The sequence below is a fragment of the Cariama cristata genome, unplaced genomic scaffold, assembly GCF_000690535.1.
Source record: "Cariama cristata isolate BGI_N322 unplaced genomic scaffold, ASM69053v1 Scaffold44848, whole genome shotgun sequence".
NCBI lineage: Eukaryota > Metazoa > Chordata > Aves > Cariamiformes > Cariamidae > Cariama > Cariama cristata.
This window is the reverse complement of record NW_009632481.1, coordinates 1-22,825: the sequence shown is the minus strand read 5'-3', so window position 1 is coordinate 22,825 and position 22,825 is coordinate 1. Positions and strand designations below refer to the sequence as shown.

Below are 22,825 nucleotides of genomic sequence, written 5' to 3'. Positions count from 1 at the left end.
AACTATGTAAACGCAAGCCCTGAGGTATTTCAAGCACACAGTGTAATTTTTATACCTGACATGCAATCTAAAAGTGCCGGTAAGAAAATTTACTTTATGGCTCTGTAAAAATGTCCCATCTTTCTTTCCTGCCTTGCACCCACAAGAAAGGGTGAGAGGTTGAGGTAAGAGCCCCATGGAAGCTGTGATAGTCACAGAAGCAGAAACAGAGGATATTAAAGTGCTGTGTGTCTTTCCCTGACCGTTTTCACTCTTCAGTTGGCTTCCACAGGCCAGTTAGATTCTAGAGTATCTGACAAAGCTGCTGCTTTTCTGGATATAGGCTCCACTCCTGCACCAGCATATATACCATATAGAGTCTTGCAGGATAAAGGGACTTATGAATAAAGATTTTAGTGGCCTCTTTAACTCATAGATTTTTTGTGTGTGTGTATGTGTGTCTCAGGCTAGCTTGGGAAGATTAGGCACACTGTGCACTTCAGTTGCTCCCAAATGACTGTGTTATCTTGCCAGTTTCCCACCTCTTTCCCCCTCTTCCTTTAGCCTGGATGTCCTTGGACATGTTTCCTCCCCCAGAGCTTTCTGTATTTGCATGAAGGGTCCAGTCCTAAAAAAAAAAAAATCCAGTCTCTGCATGGCAGTGAAGTCAATGGGTCTACTCACATGAATTAAAGTTTGCTGGAGCAGGCCCTTAGGCATTAAATTTTTTTTTACTAAAGTCCAGTTTGATTAATTCTACTCTGTTTGGGCTTTGGAAAGAACAGTTACAAAATGGATCATAGGTCTTACTTTTTAAAACGGCATTTGTTCTCTGCTAATTCTTGGCAAATAGGGGCTCAATACGAAAGGGTTTCAAGCTCTGTATACCTATGGGTGTGCGTACACTCCTGCATAGTGAGACTCTGGAAGAATATGCATGCAAACATGCACAAACAACATATTCCATTTGCACATACTTACCTAAACAAGGTACTGCATATAAAGGTACCTACTCATGTGCATATATATTTGTAAGGAGAGATATACATGTGTTTACACAATGTCTATAGATGTGTATACTCTCAATTGTACATATACAAACATTAAAAATCAAATTAGTCTTAGATGCACTTTTGCTTTTTTTCATTAAAAAGGACATTTTAAACTCCTTTTTTGTTCACTTTGGTTTTACTGTAACTAATACAATTCACCTGCTCACCTAATGGGATATTTTCCTCTCAGTACGTTAAAACACTAATTAAAATGCATTACAATTATTAAATTGGGTAGAAGAGCACTTCTTGTAAAGCTTAGTCTGGAACTCCTGGGACATAGTTGTGCAGTGAAAGTTTTAGATCATGTCACTTGTGTTACGGATCGCACAGCACAGAACCATGCTGAATATCATGCCAAAGATCTAGAAGAGAAGGGATGCAATTTAGGGATCCACTTACAGAGCAGTTATAAATTAGTCTGCATATCAGAACAATCTGAAGGTTCTTAAGGCAGAGTAGCAAGTGACTGCTTCCGTCTACAAACCCCAAGACATCAGACAATTAACATAGAAAAGATTTCACTGATACTGAAAGCCAAGATTTTTCTGCTCACGCTAGTTTCACTGTTCTTCGTTCTTAATGTTAAGGCCAGCATAACAGCCCCAAACATTAACATTAGTAACATAAATTTCACTGACATCAATAACTGTGACTATTGGTATTATGCCTAGTATTGCACCAAAAGGTTCTGAATTTCAGAATGCTTCTACATGGAATATTGTATACACATTTGAGTAAGAGCAGAGAATGATTCCAGAGGAATCAGGGCTCTGGAACTGGTGTTGAGCGTTGTGGTTTTACAGAGAAATCTAAGCTCTTAACAGTTACTAAAGACCAAGACTATATATTAAATATGAAAGTCTATTCATGTTAGGGAACTAGTTAACTACAGAGAATATTAAAAGCAGAGAACAGTGGGTGTTGCCAGAGTCTCCAGAAATTTCTTTTTTTGCCACAGTGTAGTGGCTACCTCCTGAGGCTTCATTGCTAGTGATGGGAGCTGAGCAGTAGTATCATACAGGCAGTCAAACCACTGAGTTCATATCCCCTCCCCACATACCTCCCTAAGGAAGGAGACAGCTGACTAGTCATATCCCATGAAGTGTCAGAAACAAGCACAGAAAAATGTACAGACATGTTTCTGCTGCTAAAGAGGTTATAATTTCATAACTTCTGCTGTATCTGAGGTGGAAAGCGATAAGACATTTTCATATTTCTAGTGTATCCTCGTTGAGCAATGAGGTTATTGGAACTCTGTCCCAGCCATGTTGCTTTGTTGTATGTTTGAGCACACCTTCATGTTTTGTACAAATCACAGGGTTGTTTAATCTCTTTTACCTACGCCGCAGTTCCTATTACATACATAAACCTTTCATCTCCTTTTAAGTGTCCACATAAGTCCATGAACCTCCTGCTCTTCAGGAGGTATTTCTTTGCTAATATTCTGGCTCCTCATGCTGCTTCAGACTGCTGCTGGTTTCTGAGTCTGAAGGAAGTCATGGCACACGCGTGCTGGAAAATGCTTTCCATTAAAGCCTGTGTTTGATACAGCCTGCCCACTCCTGCCATATCCTTGCAGCAGGGTGACATCTGTTGGTCACAGCTGTCATGGAGGAGCAGACCTTGGGAATACAATACACACTTGTGGGAGAAGGTGGGCTGTAATCAAAGTTATTGACACTTTGATGACACAATTCAATGAAACAGCTACCTGTAACTAGGTGCTATGCATTTAGGAAAGAAATGCTGTTCTGAAAACTATGCCGTTTAAATCCTTTTCCTTTAACTAAATACGTACTGATTACTGGATCTGTGACCTAGAAAATCTGTTTATAAACAGTCAGCATTTTCCTGGAAAGCCATTTCTATACAAAGGGTAGGTACTCTGTTCCTTATGAAATCTAAGGAATGGATCATCAAAGAGCCTAAAGCATCAGTTTCCAGTTGTTTTGGAATAGATGCTGCTACGGCCTTTTGCTTTTCAGTTTGGTTCATGTGCACTTCACTTTCCTACTATTACAACAAAATAAGATTACTATTAGATACTTTGGACCCTGTCTAAGGACACAAAATGAACTGGTAAAATGAAGTCACGCAAGTCTGCTTGCGCCGATGTGGGCAGTTCCCAGAGAGGACACACTGAATGTGATAAGAATAGCTGCACCTTGAGGAATCTCACCAGTTGCTGCAAAATACCTTCCACAAAGCTTTGAGTAAGGGACAAAGTACTGGGCTCAAATATAGATTTGAAGGTGAGAACATGGATTTACTCACTGTGATGCCAGCAATTGCAATTCCGACAATTCCAACTAAATGCAGATCAGCATCAATTACATTCTGGATTTCAACCAGGCAGTTCTATTAAAAACAAAATTGAAAGATTTTACTCCTAGAAAAATATACTCCAACCAACTCCGTCAGGTGTTCTTACTAAACAACGGAAAAACGTGAAAAATATTATTGCAGTCACTGTCACAATTCTTGCATCTATGCCTTGTATTTTGTTGGAGAATTTTCACAGCATATTCCCTTTTCTAAGGAGACATCTATACCTCTTGCCTGTACAGGCTGACACATACAAGTCATTTTCTTACGGTCCATTTTCCCTTAATTTAAAACCCTTTATGTGATAGGCCATGCTAAATTAGGAAGTTTGGCCCTTCAGATTGACATTGTACTCACAAGCAGATTCCACAAGAGACAGAAATAACAGTATCCTTCTTAACACCAACAAAGTTTCTAGTCAGGAGTCCCCATGCATGATTAAGGCAGACACTTGCCAAAATTCAGCCTTCATGGGGCTTTTCATTTAGGACTCCCGTTCTGCTACATCCTTCCCACTTTTCTTTTCAGATGATGTAATAGTGTCTGAACTACCATGGAATGCTACAAGCAGGCTTCAGAAATGAGGGCTAGGCATGTTCAATATGACCTGTAACTTATTTCTGCCTCCACTCTGCTCCATTTCATATGGAATTTCATACTGGAATTTGCAAGGTAAAAAGGAAGCTCTTCCTTTCTTTTACTTACAGAATGCCTCCAATTTTACTAAAGAATTGTCATGAAAAAGTGATTAGAACAACCAGAACAGAGGACACTTGCCTTTGGCATCTGGATATTTTCTGGACACGGTAATGCCATGTGTGGTTCTATATTATCTTTACCACAGCATTGGAGCTAAATGAGAGAGAAAGAGAGAGAGAGATGAAGAATTAAAGAAGGGGACTTGTTTCATACTGAAAGTGAGTTGCTACTCTCATACTGAAAGTGAGAAAATAAATAACTAAAAAAAAGAAAAAGTACAGATCAAATCGTAAATGTATTCCCTGTATTAACTGCTACCTCTGTTAGAGTTCCAACTCAAAAGTCAGTTTCAATTGTCTGAAGCCACAGCAAATGGACAAATTTATATTAACAACAACTTCCAGAAGGGATTTTTATTACAGTATCTCATACCAAAGCAAATGAGTGGATTTTGGAAAAGCACATCCGTGGCTTACAAGGAAACAGGAGTTGTTAAAGGGAGAAAGCAGAAAGTTCAGATGGCACATACAGAATTATGGGCAATGCACAAAAGCTACAACAGAGATTGCTATAATCTTTGTTTCTGACAAAACATGGTGCTGGGTTTGGAGACAGCAATAAATCAGAGTGTTTCAAAGAGTTTGTTTTTCCTGTTTGCCTGTCTCCCACTAAATGCTTGGAATTCCTCTTTGAGTCAGAAATAACAGCTATGGGAGAAGGACAAAAGGGTCTGAGGTTGTGAAATGTTTGTTCTAAAGAACGTGGGAATGCTGTAAGGAGCAACAAAGCTTGTGCTTGATCTCTGTGGGAGGCAGTGTAGATACAGGATGGACACAAATAGGATTCACGAAGTCACAGGTTCTAATTCTGATTCAGACACTAACTTTTTAGGTGGCCTCAACTGAGTCACACGTGTGCTTTTGATTCTTTACCTACTTGGTTCAGTCAGTAACAGGATCTGCCACATTGTAGCTCCTGGGACACAGGTCACAGTTTTTTCTCTGACAAATGCAGGGAGATTCAGACCTTTCTACCTCTCTGCATTTGTGAGTATTTGTTCTTGGATTTTAACATTGAAAAGGGCAATAATAGTCATATCTTCTGCACAACAAAGACCAGAAGCATCAGCTGAAATTTAAACGCCTAATCATTTTCACATTCAAAGGCAGGGATCACTTGGGATCTGAAAACCATAATTCTGACAGAGCCATCAGGAAAGAGGGTTGTGAGCCTCTGGCTCCATTTTAAGTAACACTCAGTTCTATTCTTTCATACCTCAGTGGGAAGCATTCTGAATTTTGAAGGGTAATGTGACAGTAGAGTAGTAGTGCAACATATTAAAGTTCAGGAGGACTACTCACAGCCAAGTGGTAGCGATAGATAGTCCTGTTGACCTTCCCCCCTGGGTTTTTCATATAGTCATCATAAACATCTTCATAGATTTTCTGGGCTTCCTGTATTGCCTGCAGAAATCAGACTTTCCCAGTGAGTAGCAAATAAGTCTTACCCCCAATCCAGTGCAGACTTCCAGCTTGTGTCATCAACATCCAGAGCAGAAAATTATACCTGATAAACTGAGGTACCATGACTGGAAAGACAGGATGTTTTGTGGCCTGGTGGCATTCAGAGGGACTCTGCATGGGTCAGAATGTATATATGCTGTGTTCTATATTTTGGTTAAAGACTAGCTGGAGAAATTCAGTACTTGAATTCGTTTGCACTTTTCCCAAGCAATATCCTCTTATCATATAGTTCTACTTGATGTTCCTTGTGGATGCAAGGTTGAACTACACCTACAGATTTTCTTTAATAGAGGAGGGGCAAAAACTGCATGCCTTTCTGGACTTGTGTTAACACAAGCTCTTGTTACCTCCAGATAAGAATGTCAGAGAGTCTTCCTGGGAAAAGTCTCCTGGAAAATTTTCCTATGCAAGAGCCAGACTGTAGGTCAGTTGGCATTGGAATCCATAACTGCCCCATTGTTACAGTAGAAGTTGCTTGCTACTTACCACTTTCTTGCCTATAAAGGCAAATACTCCAGCAGTGACCTCAGCTGCAAATATCACCAACAAGCAAGCAAAGAACTGCAGAGGAAGAAGAGAATCTTATATTAATATACCTTGCGCAATTCTGCTTTATATGGACTGCCAGTCAGTCCCTCATCCTTGCCAGGCCTCAATAGCCCACACAGTAACCGAAAGAAAGCTGGTAAGCAGGGTCTGTAACAAGGATGTCAAATCAGATTTCGTGTAATATGGGAACAAAAGTGGAAATGGCAAAGATGTGGCTCAGATGGTAGCTTCAGAAAAGACAGAAGGTAATTCCAGGAAATATACCACATGAGACAAGCAATGGAACTTCTTCATGTATGGAAGCTCTACAGTAGCACGGTGGCTAGACATGCTAGATTAGCTAGTAAAAGGACATAAGACATTTCAGGTCTTGGACAGTAAAGATCTGTACGCTAATGACACAAAGCATGTGCTTTTGAATGATTTTCCTGCACAGCCCAGGCCCTTGAAACCTTTTACTTACTGCTCCAAGTAAGCACTGAGACTCCCGCGCTGCTCCACAGCACCCAAAAAATCCGACTGCGGTCATGAGAGCCCCTGCTCCCACCAATACATAGAGTCCTATGAAAAATCAGAATCAGACAAGAATTTAAGTTTTTCTTCCCAAAGTCTGCTACCTATTTTTGTCAAAACCACACATTTGTAACTAACAATGGTCTCCGGCTCTCACAAAGAACACCTGTTACACAGAAAAGTTTCTCTCGCTGCAAAAGGAGACCAATGATTTCTTCAGAATTCCTGGAGAGTCTAATGAAGACAAATGAGAAGACTTCCACCTCGGAAGTTTCCTGTCCCAAGGGCAGCTCAGTCCAGGAAGAACATACAGCATACCATCCAGAACCACCTTAGAACTCTTTGGTGGCGAATGTAAAGCAAAAAAAATTCCAGCATTGCTAGAGGGCTTATTTCTGTGAAGCTTGGTGCTAGAAGTGTGCTGTACTGCTATGTAGGGGTGGAACTTAAGAAGCTACCTGGCAGCTATGCTCTATCAGTTGCCTGGCAGTACATAAAAAAGGACATTGGAAGATCCTCAGGAAAGGTACAGGCACTACAGTGTGATGTTCCTCTGAAATCAATGCTTTGGCTGGGGAAGAAGCCGATTGCTGTTCAAAAGAAGAGGATGACTGGCGTAACCCCTTGAAAGCTGTTAGAGGAAATGACTGAAACAATGAATTTACACCCTGTGGCAAAATAATGAGTGGGAAGAACAGCCTGGGAGAGGTCATAAGCTCAGCAACAGTCCTGAGCTTAGTCACTGCAGAGAATGGAAGCTTGTCTACAGTTCAGTGACTTGGAGCATGGCATCTTCCTTTTGCAATAAGTAGCTGTTTTACTGCCTGCTGGCCAGGCGTATTCCAGTGTCATTACATGACATTTTTTTTCCTCCAACATCCTGATGCAAGTGTCAGAATATGAGATATCGGCAGCTTTTAAAGGCTAACGTTATCAGTGCATTATGATCAGAAGACATGGAGAAGAGTTGCCTGAAAATGGGTAGAATCATAGAACCAGACACATCACATCAGATATTTAATAAAGGTAATTCTGTATGAAAGGAGTAGAGTGTGTAAGACTTAGAGGCCAAGAACCTTGCACGCATGGCCTACAAACAGCATGTCATGATGCATGCTGCCTTCATCTGAACTGCAGGGTACCTTCCCACCACCTTATTTCAATAGGCAGAATCAGTGGCTCTGCAGCAGCCAATGGCAACACTGCATTGCCTTCATGTTCTGGACATTTGCAGTTAAGTGTTATGTAGTTACTGAATTGTTTAGGGGACTGTTCAGACACCTTAGCCAACCTCTTCTTGGGACTGCATTGCTGAATGGACTTGAGGCTACTGGCACAAGGAGATACCTGTGTGTAGACAAATTTATTGACATAAATAAGGAACAGTAAATAGTAGATCATCAGACTAAACACATTAAAAGGATAATGAAACAATCTGGGAATGAGACTGCCAGCAAAGACCAGGCCTGAGACAAGTACAGAACATGGGAGATGTCAGTATAGCCCCATACATAGTTAAAGATCTAGTATCCTAGTTATGTTCAGAACTTGACAGGACAAAAACTGTAGAGGTAAGGGGAATAGCATTCATCTCTGCGACCTGTAAAACTGCTAGAAATACTCACATTCAACAGGGTTTTTCTTTATATTGGCTTTATCTAGGACAAAGGAAACCAGAGCACAGAATTTTTCTTTCCTCACTTGTAAAGTTATATGCTTGATCTGTGCTTGGGCAATGCATCCATTCATCTGTGAAGTGTCAGTTCCCATCCAACCACAACAACAGTGTGCCTTGTCTCTGGGTACTATGTCAGCCAAAGTACAACAGACTCAGTGCAGTGCCTTGTAATTCTAGTCTTTGTCTTGTGTGGGCAACGTGGAGGACACGCAGAAACCTGCCATGCCAATCCACTGCTAGAAAAAATGGCTTAATTTCCCTCGTGCCGTTATGAGGGGCCAGTGGAGCTACAGACTGCGCACACTAGAGGGCACAGTGAGCCCTGCTCCCAGCTTTGACTACGCAAACTTTGAATAAGAACGTTAAGTAGTCTCAATTAGCAATTTAAACCTAGACTAGAAAGCCCTACAAACGACAGTTTGCAATGTTAGCTAGGAAAAGGAAAAAACAATCAATCAATACACGAGTGCAGAGTATCTAGCTGTTCTGCCACACAGATGCAGCCTGCTTGGAGAAGGCAAACTCCTGCCTGCTTCCCATTCATTGGCACATTACTGTCCAGTCACTGTATATCAGCCAGATATCTATCCCTGCTATTGTGATCCTTCTCCTTTCCGTTCTTCTTGCCCCAGTACCTTTCTTGTGCCAAGGATTGCTGCTGAGGAACACATTCTGCTTAATAGCAATAAACCAATTATAATTAATATGGCTTTGCCAGGTCTGTGATGCCAGATATGTGGGATTTCCTGCTTGCTGACGGTGCTGGCAGTTCATGTTCTGTATTTTCTAGATTTTTAATATGCAGCATCTTGTGACTTACTAAGACTGAGCATTCTTCAATCTAATACTTGTACATATATTCACAACACAGTGGTTTTTACTGAGGGAGGGATATACAAAGATATATATGGCTCAGGAGAGAAAGGTCAGCCCCTCATGGAAGTTGAACTGGAAAAGACAAAGAACTTCTCTTAGGTGCAGAACCTGCTGTTCAACTGCCAAACACCAAAACTGCCATTTCCTGAGATCTCCATGGTAACAAACAGAGTGTAACTACAAAGACATTTCCTGGACCCTTTTCTGCATGTCACTCCCTACTCCAGTCCCTGTAATTACTTATCAGGCAACTTAGCAGAGAGACTTTTTGATTAAGGAGACTGGAAAGAAGTCTTCCCATTTCCCATTTCATTTTGTTGCTTCCAGCTAGCAAAGACAAAGCTCTCTGAGGCTCAGGGGTAAGACCACTTTCAGAAATTTGGATATGCTTTTGCTTGAAACAGGCTTAACATTTCACTTGCATGACTCACAGCTAAACCGCTACCTCAATCAGAACTTCCCTTTTAAGGCGTGTTACAGGAAGAACTCACACCACTCACTAAACAAAGTGGAGCTTGCTGTGTGTCTGGCCCCACAGTTGAGCCAGACAAGAGTTTAAAACCACCTTCTTCTGTCTTCTATTCAGGAGAGTTCATTCTAGACTTTGTCCTTTCTCAGCCTGGGACTAGTAGTTGCTGCTACTCAGAGCAGTATTTCTATATGGAAAATAATGATGACACTTAAAAAAAATTCTGCAAAACTAAAGATGTTTTTTACTTGTCTACTATATATACACACATAATCTTTCACAGAGGAATGAGACACTTGACGAGTAACTTGAAAAAAATTGAAAGGAACTAGGTTACTTCTCAGCTTGCACTGTGAGGTTTCCTAGCACCCAGATCCAGGTATGCTCAACTGGAAGATGATTTCCAGGAAGAGTATCAAAGCAATAGATTCAGAAGCATCCTAGATGGTGTAAATATATAAGACAGGGAGCTAGTATTTCTTTTCCTAGTGGGCTATATGCAGCAATGTAGGCATGATCACCTCAAATTCTTAACAGGAACAGACCTAAACTGAAAAGCAAGACTCTCTAGAAAGGAAAGAAAAAGAAAAGGATGACAATGTATGGCACCCCTTAGAATCACAGCCTTACCTAGAGACATCGTGCACTGATAGCCATCAAGTCAGCCCAGTTAGGATCAGCAAAGCAGACCAATCCATAAATTTGGTGGTGTTAATGTCATATCATGTCAGAAGTAACTAAGCTTCACTAAAGCCAATTCCTTTCAAAAAAGCAGGATGGAAAGCAAAGCCTTAATCGGCTTCTATTCATAAGCGCTTCCATTGTAAACTACAAAGCCTTCACATGCCCTCCAATTTGGCATCTACAGCACAGCAGAGAAACAAAAAAGACACACATAGTCACAAAATGGAACACATTTGATATAGCTAGAAACTCTGACACAAAAAAGTTCACCACAAAGCTCAGCATGGCAAAAAGAAGCATGCAAGTCAGGTCAAGGTAGAGAGCTTGTTTTGGTGAATGGAAAATTTTGAGAAGACTGTCTAGCCGCAGCTTTTTGTGCAGCAAAAGTAAAGAAGTACAAGGTAGAAAGGAAGCAAATATTTGTGGCCTGCATGAAATTTTTCCTCTTACCTCTTCTTGCGTCTGTTCATTTCCTGATTCCTAATTTTGTCACTTTGATCTCTGTCTGCTAATGAAAAGGAGAGAGAGTTTGACAACTAACTAGTCTCTGAGTTCGTTTGCAGAACACAGCCCACACAGGAGCAGACAACAGATGAAGAGAGAATACTGAGAACAAACACACTGCTATGGCATTAAGGAGGGCAAACACTGGACCTAAGGGCAGAAACCTGCCATCTATGTGACTGCCCACAACTCAGGAATATTTATTGCACCTGCATGCAGGACCCACAAAGCAAGTCACTCTCAGCCCCTGAGTGCAAAGGGGTGAAGAGACACATTCCAAAGAATTAAAAGCCTTGTGCAAAATGCAACAGAAAATTGGTTGATCTGAGCAGACACAGCCAGGACAGTGACAACTATGAGGAGTACTGGAGGAACTATGGGCTTCTTTGTAAACACAAGGATGAAAAATGCAGTGTTATAGGACTGGGGCTTTTTTGGGCAGAGCGTATTCTCTTGACCTTTTTTGTGGGGAAATATTCAGGTTTTAGGGTGGTGGGTTTTTTGGTTGTTGCTGTTTTAGCTGTGCTAACCCCCCCCACCCCCCACCCCCCCATACAGATTTTTCTAACCTGTGAAGGGAAATTAACACTCCTACTTTTAGCAGTAAGTCAAGTGAGAAAACACCTAATAAAAAATTTATTTCCATTCTGGCTAAAAAATAGACAGTGTAAGAGGTGGGGAAGCCCAAACTTCAGCCATGGTTTCATTTTGCAAAGAACAAATTTGGAAAGCAGTAAAGCTGCAGCTTTTCTATATACTTGATCTTTTGATTCATTCCATGGGGAAAATCTTTACCTTCCTGAAAGGAAAATGTCAAATGGAGGTATTCCCTGTAAAAATTCCAACAGGAGGCATTCCGATTTTCTAGCAGACTCTGCTTTGCAATTACGAGGGGAATTAAAAAGTTACCTGGCAATCTCAGAGCAACATATGGCTCCCAGTAGTGAACAATGGCAAATCCACAACTCAGTAGAGATCTCTAGATTGGCATCTACGTTCATGGCACAAAGTTCTTCCATAAGATACTGTTTCCTCTGGGTATGAGCACATATACCCTACTGGGGCTGTATTTTGAGACAGTGGATCTGCAAGTGTGAAGAAGCACCTCAAGAAAGATAAAGGGTATTCTGTGTCATTTCTGGATGAACAGAATTGTGATTAGCAGTGAATACAGAATTCATCATTTTGGACTAGGTAGAAGAGAAGGATGGAATTTTATAGCTGCTGACTGCAATATGTCTTTATGTGTATCAAGAGCGAGGGAGGGATCAGCCCCATTTTTAGAAAAATGACAAGTGAAATCTGCAAGACCTCTGTTCTTTGTTCCTCAGAGCAATTAAAAACTGCTCTGAAGGTAACATGCAAATCTATGCATAACTAATCTGAAAGGAAATGTCACCAGTTCTTTAGTTTGTCATATTGTACTTGGACAGAGTAACAACTGTGTCCTTAGAACCAGAGTCCCTCTATGCTCCCCTTGCAAAGAATCACGTGATAGGCAGAAGTGTGTACTACCAATGTTTTATGAACAGAAAGGAAACATTACAACACAAACCAGGCAAGTACGAACCTACTAATGTAAAGATTAAAACCATTCTTATTTCAGACAATGCATGAACCATTGCCACCACCACCAGATACACTGCCAGCTGCCTAGGCTGGTACAGATCTAATTTCAGAGTCTGGAATAGAACCCACTCCCAGAGTTGGTGTTTTTGTTTGGTTTTTGTTTTGTTTCATTTTTCAAAAATCTTACTGACAGCTTTGAGATACAAATCCCTGTCTAGAGCCTACTGCAAGAAGCATGAGCAGACAAAGGTACACTGTCTCTCTGTCTAGCTTTATTTCACATCTGTTTCTTGTTTACCTGGCTGCTATGGTCACTTTCCATTTTAAATAATTCTACTTTTTCTTTTTTGGGCTGAGTAACTAACACTGAACAAAACGCCAACTGTTCATACTCCACTGAGAAAACAAGAAGCTCTGTTCTTGGTATAAGGGATCCAGAGGTAGTGATGACAGGAGTCCTAGAACCCAGACGTGACTTGAAGAGATTTTCCTGAGGTTGTATGTGCATTACAGTCTGAGAAGCAGACGTGCTTCTCCACAGAAGGACTAAGGCTCTCAAGCCCTACGTGAGAAACACATGTAGGAGCTGGAAATAACAGGCCAGACAGGGACAGTTGTGTATGTTGCACATGGTAGCAAAGTCCATTTCTGAAACAGGCTTGTTGCTAGAGATTACCATTTTTGTGTTAATAGATTTTTAGTATATTTATCTGTAAAACACATTTACAAAACTGGAGGAGAGGCACAGTCTTCTGAAGGAAGGATTTCCGAATCTGAATTTCTGGAGAATTGGAACATACCCGTAATTTGAGCATAGTGCACAGACATAATTACATGTCTTGTGTGAATTCAACACATATTTCATGGTTAATCTTCCTGGAACCACAAAAGCATTACAGATACCAGTGAGTTTGTAGGCTTCTGCTGATGCACAAATCCTGAATTTGAATGTAAAAGCAACCGCACTATAATGTAACATCCTGGTCTACTGCCTCCCCCTTCCCACAGAATACCAGCACTTGTTACATATCTTGCTCACATGATTCTCACAACCCTAAATAATTATGTCCCAAATTCACATAATCCAAAGTATGTCAGCTATTACCTTCTCAGTAGTCTCCAATGGCTCTGTCAATATCTACTTTACCCTATACCAAACTTCATGAAGTCAGATGTAATCAACATACCTGTATTAGGTGGATCTGTACTATCATGGTTGAACTTCACAGAATCCTGTGGTAATGGATTTGACAATTTAATGATGTGACCAGCGTGAAAAACTTTCTCAAATGGAAGTTATTCATAGTGCATAGTATGATAGTAATCTTGTCAAACTTCTTAGTACTTTTTCTAGTTTTATTACATCCTTTTTAACCAGAACCACGTACAACAGTCAAGACACTGAGTGCACTGGAAATTTACACAATGACATGAAATTTTTTCAGTTGGATTCTCATTTCCTTTCTTAATAATTCCTGACATTTATATGCCTTTTGACTGCAGCTGAGCAAGGCACTTTTGTCAAGAGCAACTGACAGTGAGTCTAAGATCACATTCCTCTGTGGTTATAGCTAATGTAAAGTCTGTCAGTGTTTATACTGCTTAGATTATCTGTTACCACTTGCATCACTTTGCTTTATTGATACTGTATTTCATCTGCCTTTTTAATACTCAGTCATTTGATATTCTAAAATCCTCTCACAATTCTCTGCAGTTCTCTCTAGATTAGGACACCCTGAATAATCCTGTGTGTATTCATACATTTCCATGCAGGTATCAACAACAATTATACACTTCTAATGTTTAAATGCACAGGCTCCAAGCCACCCAAAACAGAAAGAGTATGGCCGTAATGCATTCACAGAAATCTGCATCCCCCCACAGTAGCAAAAGTTAGAACTCTATAGATAGCTGTCTTTACGCACCCACGCGCAGATGAAGTAAATGCTGGAACAAAACAAACCAACTCGATCAAAACCCTCTCTGTAAATGCTTTTGAAGTGATACACCCCAAAAAGGAGCTAAGGGCTTTTTTGTTGTTGTTTTATTTTTTTCCATCAGGCAAAATGCTTTCCTCTTAATGGCTTCATAGTGGACAGTTCCCTTTTATTTCCAGCTCTGTCAGAATGAAACACAAGACAAGACATTTCCCTTGAGATACAATGAGTTATATTGGTTTGGTTCTTTTTCTGGAAGCCACTTTAGAGACTGGCATCTAGAGCAGAGTTAGTCCTTTTAAAGAGAGTACATATGAAGAACAAAGCATGTAACTGAAAAAGCCTAAGCATTCCCGGAGTTTAGGATGCTGCTACAGCAAGAGGAAACATCTTGATGCCTTTTTACTTCATGCAGGACCAGTGACAGGTTTATCCCCAGTCACCTAGGTGACTTGCTACAGGTGGCTGTTTCTGGAAAAGGAGAAGTGTTGAGCCTGTGGTGCTGGGCTCTGGCCTGTGCATGGGCAGTCTGACCAGAACCAGATACAGCTGCTTGATCGCTTACTGAGGTAGGCTGAGGGAGACCCCATGTACTCAGTGAGCGGTATTGTCAGAGTTCAGCATTCACAGCAATGCGACCAGTGTGCGAGCACCAGGGTGACTTGCAGCTGCCTAAAGGAAGGAGAAGAGGCTGTGTCAAAGAAGGAAATGGCGTAACAGTCAGTCCAGCTGTTGCTGCTGTACAGAACTGGCTAGCTTTTAGATAGCTACACACAAAGAGAGTAGGGTGGGAGAAAGGTTTACCCGGGAGGACAGTTTAACAGGCAAAAAGCATAAAGTGCATTATCTTGCTTAGGTGATCAATTTAAAAAAAATAATCTCCTGAATCTCAGCATATTGCAAATATAAAACAATCAACTTGAGGTAGATGGACAGATTATTCCATTAGGCTTAATTAGCTTGTCAGAATTCTGTCTTTGTGGTGGCCTTGCCTTTACTCTACCAGGCAGGATACTGACTCTTAGGAACTGATTGCTAGGTTTTATGATCCAGCACAGAAACTGAGGACTTTTGAACAACTTCCATTTTGAGTAAGGGGTTTTTTTTGCAGGTAGTAGTGGTGGTGTCATTTTTTTTTTGAGCAGATTTCCAGTGCAGCAGCTTTCGTTTTCCACTCAGGGCCACTATCAGTGTTTTCTAAACCACTCTTTCTCAACCACAGAAGAGACCTGCTCACAAGATGACAGGAAGAAAGACAAGTTCATTGCTTAAGTCTTAAGTCCTGACTAAAAGCCTCTCCAGTACACATGATGGTAGGACCATTTGATGCTCCTCTTGTGGTATTGCGTCTCCACACAGAGGCTACTTTGCCAATAGCCCTTAATTTTAAGGCTGATGGAGTTTGAGAGGCTATGGATTTTGGAGAGAAAATAATGTTGACTAAGGATACAGTGCCTGACTCCAAAATACATGAATAGAACTATAACAAAATGAGGCACAGGAGCAGAAAATTGCAGTTTAGATGGATTTAACTGCTAGCCAACTCCTGTTTGTATGGGCACCTACTACTATGGAGAAAAACTACTAATATCCTTCAACTCCAGACATGACTTCATATCCTAAGGCATGTGCCACCTAACTCTACCTTTCAAAGCCAGATCACTCATGCTCTCACAGACCCCAAGAAAAAGCCACAGCCACCCTGAAACTTCTATCCACAAGTGGTTTGGCCTTGATGAATGCCTGGACCACAGATTGGATCATGGAACTGGAGCAAAGAGAACGTAACATAACAAAAAGTTTGTGAGCTCTGGCTGTGCAGGAGAAGCAACGCTTCAGTGCTGCCAGTTACAAGAAAGAGTCACTCAGATTGATTCATTCACATTAATCAATTTTTGCTACCATTCCTGATGGGGCTTGTTGAGTACATATACTTCATTTTTATTGCTGCTGCCAGTGATGTGACCCTTGGCGCTTCATTTATTAGTGATACAGACAGTTTGTCCTCCATGTTGCCCAAGGAACCAGAACAGACTGTGCTCTTCATCCACCAAAATCGAAGAGGGGAGAATAGGTATCTTGAACTGACCCTTAAAAAGTCGCCATGTTAGTTTTTACTTCACAAATGCTCAACTTGCACTCAGCAGGCACTTTGTCTGCACTTCTGTGCTTTAGGCATTTTTAAATTTAAGAACAGCACTACTACAAAGAATTAATTAAGGACCAATTAATTGTGAGACAGCAATGCTGACATCTTGGGTTCACACAAGCATTTCTCTTTTCTTTCTGATTGTTGCAGAATTTTCTGCCCAGTAAAATAGTCACCAGAGTCTTGGCACAGGAGTCTCAAGAAGGATGAGCAATCCGAGGGAATTCCCTTTATTCTACAGATCTTTTCTCAGTTTGGTCAGTACAGTGTCATAGACGACTCAGATAAAACAGATAACTGCCCAGCTATTGACCTATTCTGAAATTATCTTTTTTCTTTCTTTCTTTTTTTTTCTCTCAAGTACAGCTAAGAGAGGAATATATGAAATCTACCAGAGCTGAACTGCAGTAGAACAGGAAAGCTGCAGTTTTTCCTCTCCACTTGAAGCATAGGCAAAAAAAAGGTACTATGAGATGGAGTAACATAAAAATATTGTCATGCCTGCCACTGCAGTGGGAACTCCAAAAGTTGAGGAGCTGCAGAGAGAGGATGTCCAATTTTAGGAGACCGCTCCAGTGTAAGATACATCCGGTAAAGTGGACAGACACTGCATGGGTCAAAGAGTTCCAATTCCAACCTTTTATGTTGTAGGTTAAAAAACTGCAAGCTGCGTTGGGGAATATGGATCACTGAACACAAGACCACAAGCAACAGAAAACTAAGATCACGTATGTGCTTGACCTCAGCACTGCTGCCTGTGAGTTGTTCTCAAACCAACAAAAACATTTTAGTGGCTGGAAAAGACAGCAGGCCTGGTTGCCAAGTCATGGCTCGAACTATTCCAGGGGGCAGAAGAGACAGCTGGACTGCTGGTAAAGAACAAGGCTATTTAAGGAGACTCATTCTGGCCTAATGGAAAATGCAAGGATATAATTATCAATTATTTTAAACTAAAACAACATTTCAGATCCAGGAAAAAAAACATCACAAGGAAGCACAAGAGAGAAGCTGGTTAGATTCAGCTGGCAGCTCAATCCAGGTACAAAAAAGAGCACAATGTGCTGCTCTTTAGAAACAAGAAAATGAGCTGTTTTCCACAAGATGGTGATTCTGGACAGGGCTTCAATCTACAAACCAAACTCTGAATGCAGCTGCAGTGTTGTTTCACACAAAGCTGATCTGATCACAGGGGCTTGGGTTATCACAAGGCAGCCTCAAAAGCGGTCAGTGGAACAGAGCTAAAGAAATTATTTTTTAAAATATGGCCATATGTTTATATCTCCAAGTCATACTGATGATCTGCTTTCTCTTTCAGCCCTCTGGGCAGCTGCTCCTTGTGTGCTGCACAGTGTTCCATATTAAGAATTCCTATGCAAAATTCTGGCTGTCACCCAGAATGCATGTTACAGAGCAAACACACAAAGCCAAATAAACAACACTCCTAGAGTCTCTGTGAGAAGGACCCAACACACAACTGCCAAGGGGGACTCAGAGCTCAAATCTCCTGGGGAGGTAAAGCTCTTTAGCATGACTGTCAAGCGCAACCTTGTCTGCTGCAAAAAAAACACCATTACTGAACTTACCACCATTCTTTTATCACTGCCTTAGTCACAGATTGTTAACAGCCTCAGACTTCTGAATGGCTGCCCCATCAGATGCTCAGAAGTCACAACAGCATTTAACATGATTTGTAATGAGGGTGAGCAGCAGAAAATTTTTTATTTTTCTTTAACAGGAATGCTCTGTTCAGAGCACAATGCCTACTACAAAAAAGGGCCAAAACTTTTGTTTTAGAATTCAATCAAAAGTGCAAGTTTAAAAGAATTCTTAATATACTCTGTCCTGTTCCTCTGCTAGCTGTTATATATTACAGCATACAGCTCTATAAATACATATGACAGCCCAATAGTTGAATGTCATGGTATATGATGAAACTTTTACAAGAACATTCCCCAGGACTTCCCAAAATTAACAACTCTGAACAGCTTTTGTAATTCCTACTCAGGACTGAAGCAGATTAAATCTTTTGGACATTTAAATACATATGCACCAAAGAATATCTTGTTTACTCAGTGTTACAGTCTGTACTGCAAAGCTGTGAAATGACTGTGGTGCCTATTCGCATCACAGGATGTATTACTTTCTAGCTTCTAGAAAACCAACAGTACTTGATTTTGAAGGCCAGAACATCCTTCTGTCTTGTTGAATCTCCTGGGTCAAACATAAGGGGAGGAGGCAGGGAAGAGTTCCAAGATACAACATAGGAAATTCAGCAGGTATAAACTGGATCTGGAAATGAAGTTTGTGACCTAATACGCTGCTGACATAGCAGCTCAGATGTAAGAGAAAAAGTAAATCATACTTCCTGGCTCTCTGTGTCAGTGGAGGTACTACAGGGTATTTTACAGTAACCCTCAGGTCCCAAACAAATTTTCATCTGAATGGTTTTATTCAGGCTCATAAACTCCCACAGAAACTTCACTGGACACAACATTCTACCTTTTCTGTGCCTCTAGCCTGGTTGCATATGTTAAAGAAGTTTGGGGTTAGGACTGTGGTGTATCAGTCGAGGTCTCCATTAAGAGTATCAGGGTATTTAAAGTAACTGCACAGCCCAGGCAATATTCCTGTGATGAGTAACTGACTGCTACAGGACATCTTGGGTCAACTTGCATTCTTGGCCACCCTGTCAGAGTGGCTTGATGGACAAGCCAGGACTGGGTCTCCATTCACACTTGGCATTTGTAGATATCAAAAATGTTTACACCAATTGGATTTCATTGAGTGAGTCCATCTCCAGGGATCATATATTAAAACAGAAAAAAATCTGACTCTTCCGGTGTAAAGGCATGTTACAATTGCCAATGGATAGAGAAATGCAGTTGCTGGCAGTCCTAGACAGCTGCTATTTAAGGATGTCTATAGATATGTAACACAGGTGGCATTTCCAGAAAACCCAACTGGAAATCCTGGGGAGAAAAAAAATTATCTTAAATGCCTAAAATTAGATATGACCAATACCAGTTCTGTGGGCTTGGGGAACTAGTTGATTCCTGCCTAGGCTGGACAAACAGTTCTCACGATGACTGAACACTATGTAGTTTTACTTTTCAGCTGTGGAAGGATTTGCTCTGATACTTAAAGTCACTCTGAGGACCTCTGAGTGCAGACACAGGGAGAATGGGTGAGCAAAAATTTTACTGCTGCACTGGTATTAGAAACATTCAGAAATGACACTTGTTTTGTTGGGTAGCAGCTGCACAGAAAACTCTGGAAGGATATATTAGTGAGCCCCATGTTCCAGGAGTCTCTGACCCATCTCAACTTCTATTCTGACAGTATTAGCACAATTCACTTAAGGTATGTGAAAATTGGACCAAATCCGAGAGAAGAGTTCAGTTAGGCCTGAGGAAGTTGACGCCAAGCAGAGAAAGGACGAAAGCCATCATGCATGTGACACACAGCACCAGAATGTCCAGTTTTGTGTAGTTGAGCCCACAAATTTTTAGCCTTCATATAATACAGTGCACAGGGTGTGTCACATGCCCTGGGATGAAACCGAGGCTAAAGGCTACCATCATCACAAGCACTTTAACTTACCCATGAAGAAATACTCTGGAGACTTTTTGTCTGAAGCAAAGTCTGCCATAACCCCACCAAATCGCAGCCATAGACCAAAGGCAATGACAGCCAATCCTGCCAGCTGGAAGATAAACAGATCAGTCAATACTTTAGTAACAGTTGGCTGGAGAGCATCAAAGGGGTGTCATTGGCACCTTATGCTTTCTTGAAATCCCACAGCTCAAGATTGCACTCTTAGAAAATTCAGGAAGCACTTGCCAGTGTTTGATAACAAGGAATTCCTATTATAGCACAATGTATTTCTTTCTTTCTTTCAGCTCTTCAATGTAGCGATGCTTCTGAACTTACTAGTGACTTTCAAACCTTGTAAGTAAGATCATCTAGTCATCAAAACTTGGCCTGAATTGCAATGGGGAATGGAGTGGGGTGGAAGGCGGGGGGGGTTGTGGAGGGGAATTGAGGGCCCGTGAGAAGAACAGACAGACTGCAAAACCAATGAGGAACACTGCCATCCCTCCTAACTGTCACATCTGCACTGCAGTCAGGCAGTATGCAGGAGGCTGCTCAGAGCCTGGGTCTGGAATCAAGATGCTATTACTGTAGGAAAAGCACCTTATGCAGAGGTGCCACATGACCAGGAGTTAAGCCCTGCTGTCTTGACACACACCAAACTTTTAGGACAGAAGTAACTTAACTGACCTTTTTTTTTTTTTCAACCCTCCTAGCTGTTTTAGGGCTAAATAACAGCCTTTTGGGCTGGGAGATGCCCCCTTCCCATGTATGTATCACAGGTCCAGCTCCAGTGCCACAGGATATATGATGCTGTAGAGAGACCAGATGGACCTCTAATTCATCATAACAAACTACAGAAGACCATCTACCCTTTCAAAATTGCTGCTGCTTCTCAGTTGTAAGAAGGGTTCTGTTTAGACACTTACCAGAAAGAGAGACTTGTATTGTTCTTAGGGATGTGCTGAAGTTAAGTGTGTTTGGACCAATTATGACAGGGCATTTTTCTGTAAATCACCGTGGGAGCCCCTATCAGAACTAGGAGGTAAAAGGATTATTGCAGCATACAATATCTTGGATCACAGAAAGGTCTAACAAGCAAGTGATGGATGCTGTCAAACACAGTGAAAAATTCCCTTTCATATGAACAAGACTAGATCAAAAAGGAGTGTCAAGACATGCTGCTTGAGGGCAAAGATCTACAGACAGTAGTCTCAGACCCACCACATGTCTGACATATTCGTAAGCCTACCAGGCAAGTGTGTGTGTCCTGGCAGACAGCTTCAGTAACCTGCAGGACCAGGCACAATGCTCTGCTACTGTTCTGATGGAGGCCCAGGGCCTAGGTCTGTAGCAACTGCGCAACCTGAATGAGGTTCACAAAACACCTTACCATATCCTTGGCAGCCTGGTGTGGTGCTTTTTTAATCTGTTCTGCATTGCCTGGCACTTGATTCATCTAGCATAGCTACAGCAAGCAAGGAAAGCAGGCAAGGTTATGGCTGAAGAGCTTGGGATCGCAGCTTTCCTCACAGAAGGGTCACAGCACAGAGCGTGAGGATCCCTTGCTGCCCTGGCCATAGCATTTGAACCTCCCTGCTTGCAGGCATGGGCTCAGTCTTTGGACTGCCAGAGCACACTAGGAGGCCCCTCCTGCCAAGTCCAGGCTTCTAAGTGCTTCTGGTAGCTTGGAGGTGTTTGAAATAAATGCCACCAGTCCAGCTGAGGAGATGGTTCCTTCCATCTCAAGTGAAAAGGCAGATAACAGAACACAGTAATTGTCACTTTTGTGAAACAACATAACACAAAGCTTTGTCCTTCTACTGACTTGCAGCTGCAGCTGGGCAACATCACTCTGTGCCTACAGCTTGAGCACAGCAGCACTGTGTACCTTGCAGTGCTGTCACCAAGAGGCAAAAGCATTTGGTTTAACTGTGTTCAAGCATAAAGGAGACAAAAGCCCAAAACTGCTTGCTCCAGAGAGTCTGAACAGGATTATTTTGTGACTTCTTTTTAAAAAGCAGTGAATCAGAAAGAAAGAAAAAGACTTTTAAGAAGATAACATTGCTAATTGTTTTCCAGTGTGAGAAACTGGAAAGCTACTGGAGGGGAGAATATAGCAGAAGGGAAAGTGGAAGGAAAAAAAAAAAAGCTTGAATTCAATTGTGCTATGGAACTGTGAGACTATTAAAAAGGTGCAATGAGAGCAGAATGGGCATAGCATTCTCTAAATCTCTTGAAGGTTCTGCCGTAAACACTATTCATTGCCACATTAGGGTAGCTTTCAGCAAAGTGCGTGCAATATGATGCAAGGGCTTTCTCTTAGGCTGAACTTGTAAAAGTAGCAGCTCTTGGCTCACTCTTTTATGTTATTAAAAAGTGTTATGATGCTGTGAAGAAGCATTCTGCTGCAATATGCTGCATGGGATGCTGGGAGAACCTCTCACAGTCTCCTGTTGTTTGAAATTTTATGCTTGTTGGGGAAATGGCCACTACTTCAAATTACCCATTAAGAAAGATGTCGTGTGTTCTCAGCAATGTCATCTCGTATGAAGTACGTGTTTTCCCAGGAAGAGCTGTATCTCTGTAGCAGCGAGTAAAAGACCAGAGCACTGGTAGGACACTCTTCCAACGTAAACTCAGGTAGCTCCTCCTGCAGCGCTCCTCCGAGGGACCCGAAGAACCCGCGCACCTCCTCAAAGCTCGCCGCTGGCGCGGGTTAGCC

At 41.5% G+C, this 22,825-nt stretch overlaps 1 protein-coding gene across 1 annotated transcript; it reads right to left on the bottom strand.

The window, feature by feature from the left end:
• Positions 1-994: 994 nt before the first annotated feature.
• On the bottom strand, positions 995-20,254 carry TSPAN2 (tetraspanin 2; the record flags this gene model as incomplete). The annotated part of the gene is made up of 7 exons (XM_009706353.1): positions 995-1,396; positions 3,309-3,392; positions 4,137-4,211; positions 5,420-5,521; positions 6,068-6,142; positions 6,594-6,691; positions 20,110-20,254. Coding segments are annotated over 7 exons (645 nt in total), but the record flags the coding sequence as incomplete, so codon positions are not given.
• Positions 20,255-22,825: the final 2,571 nt, after the last annotated feature.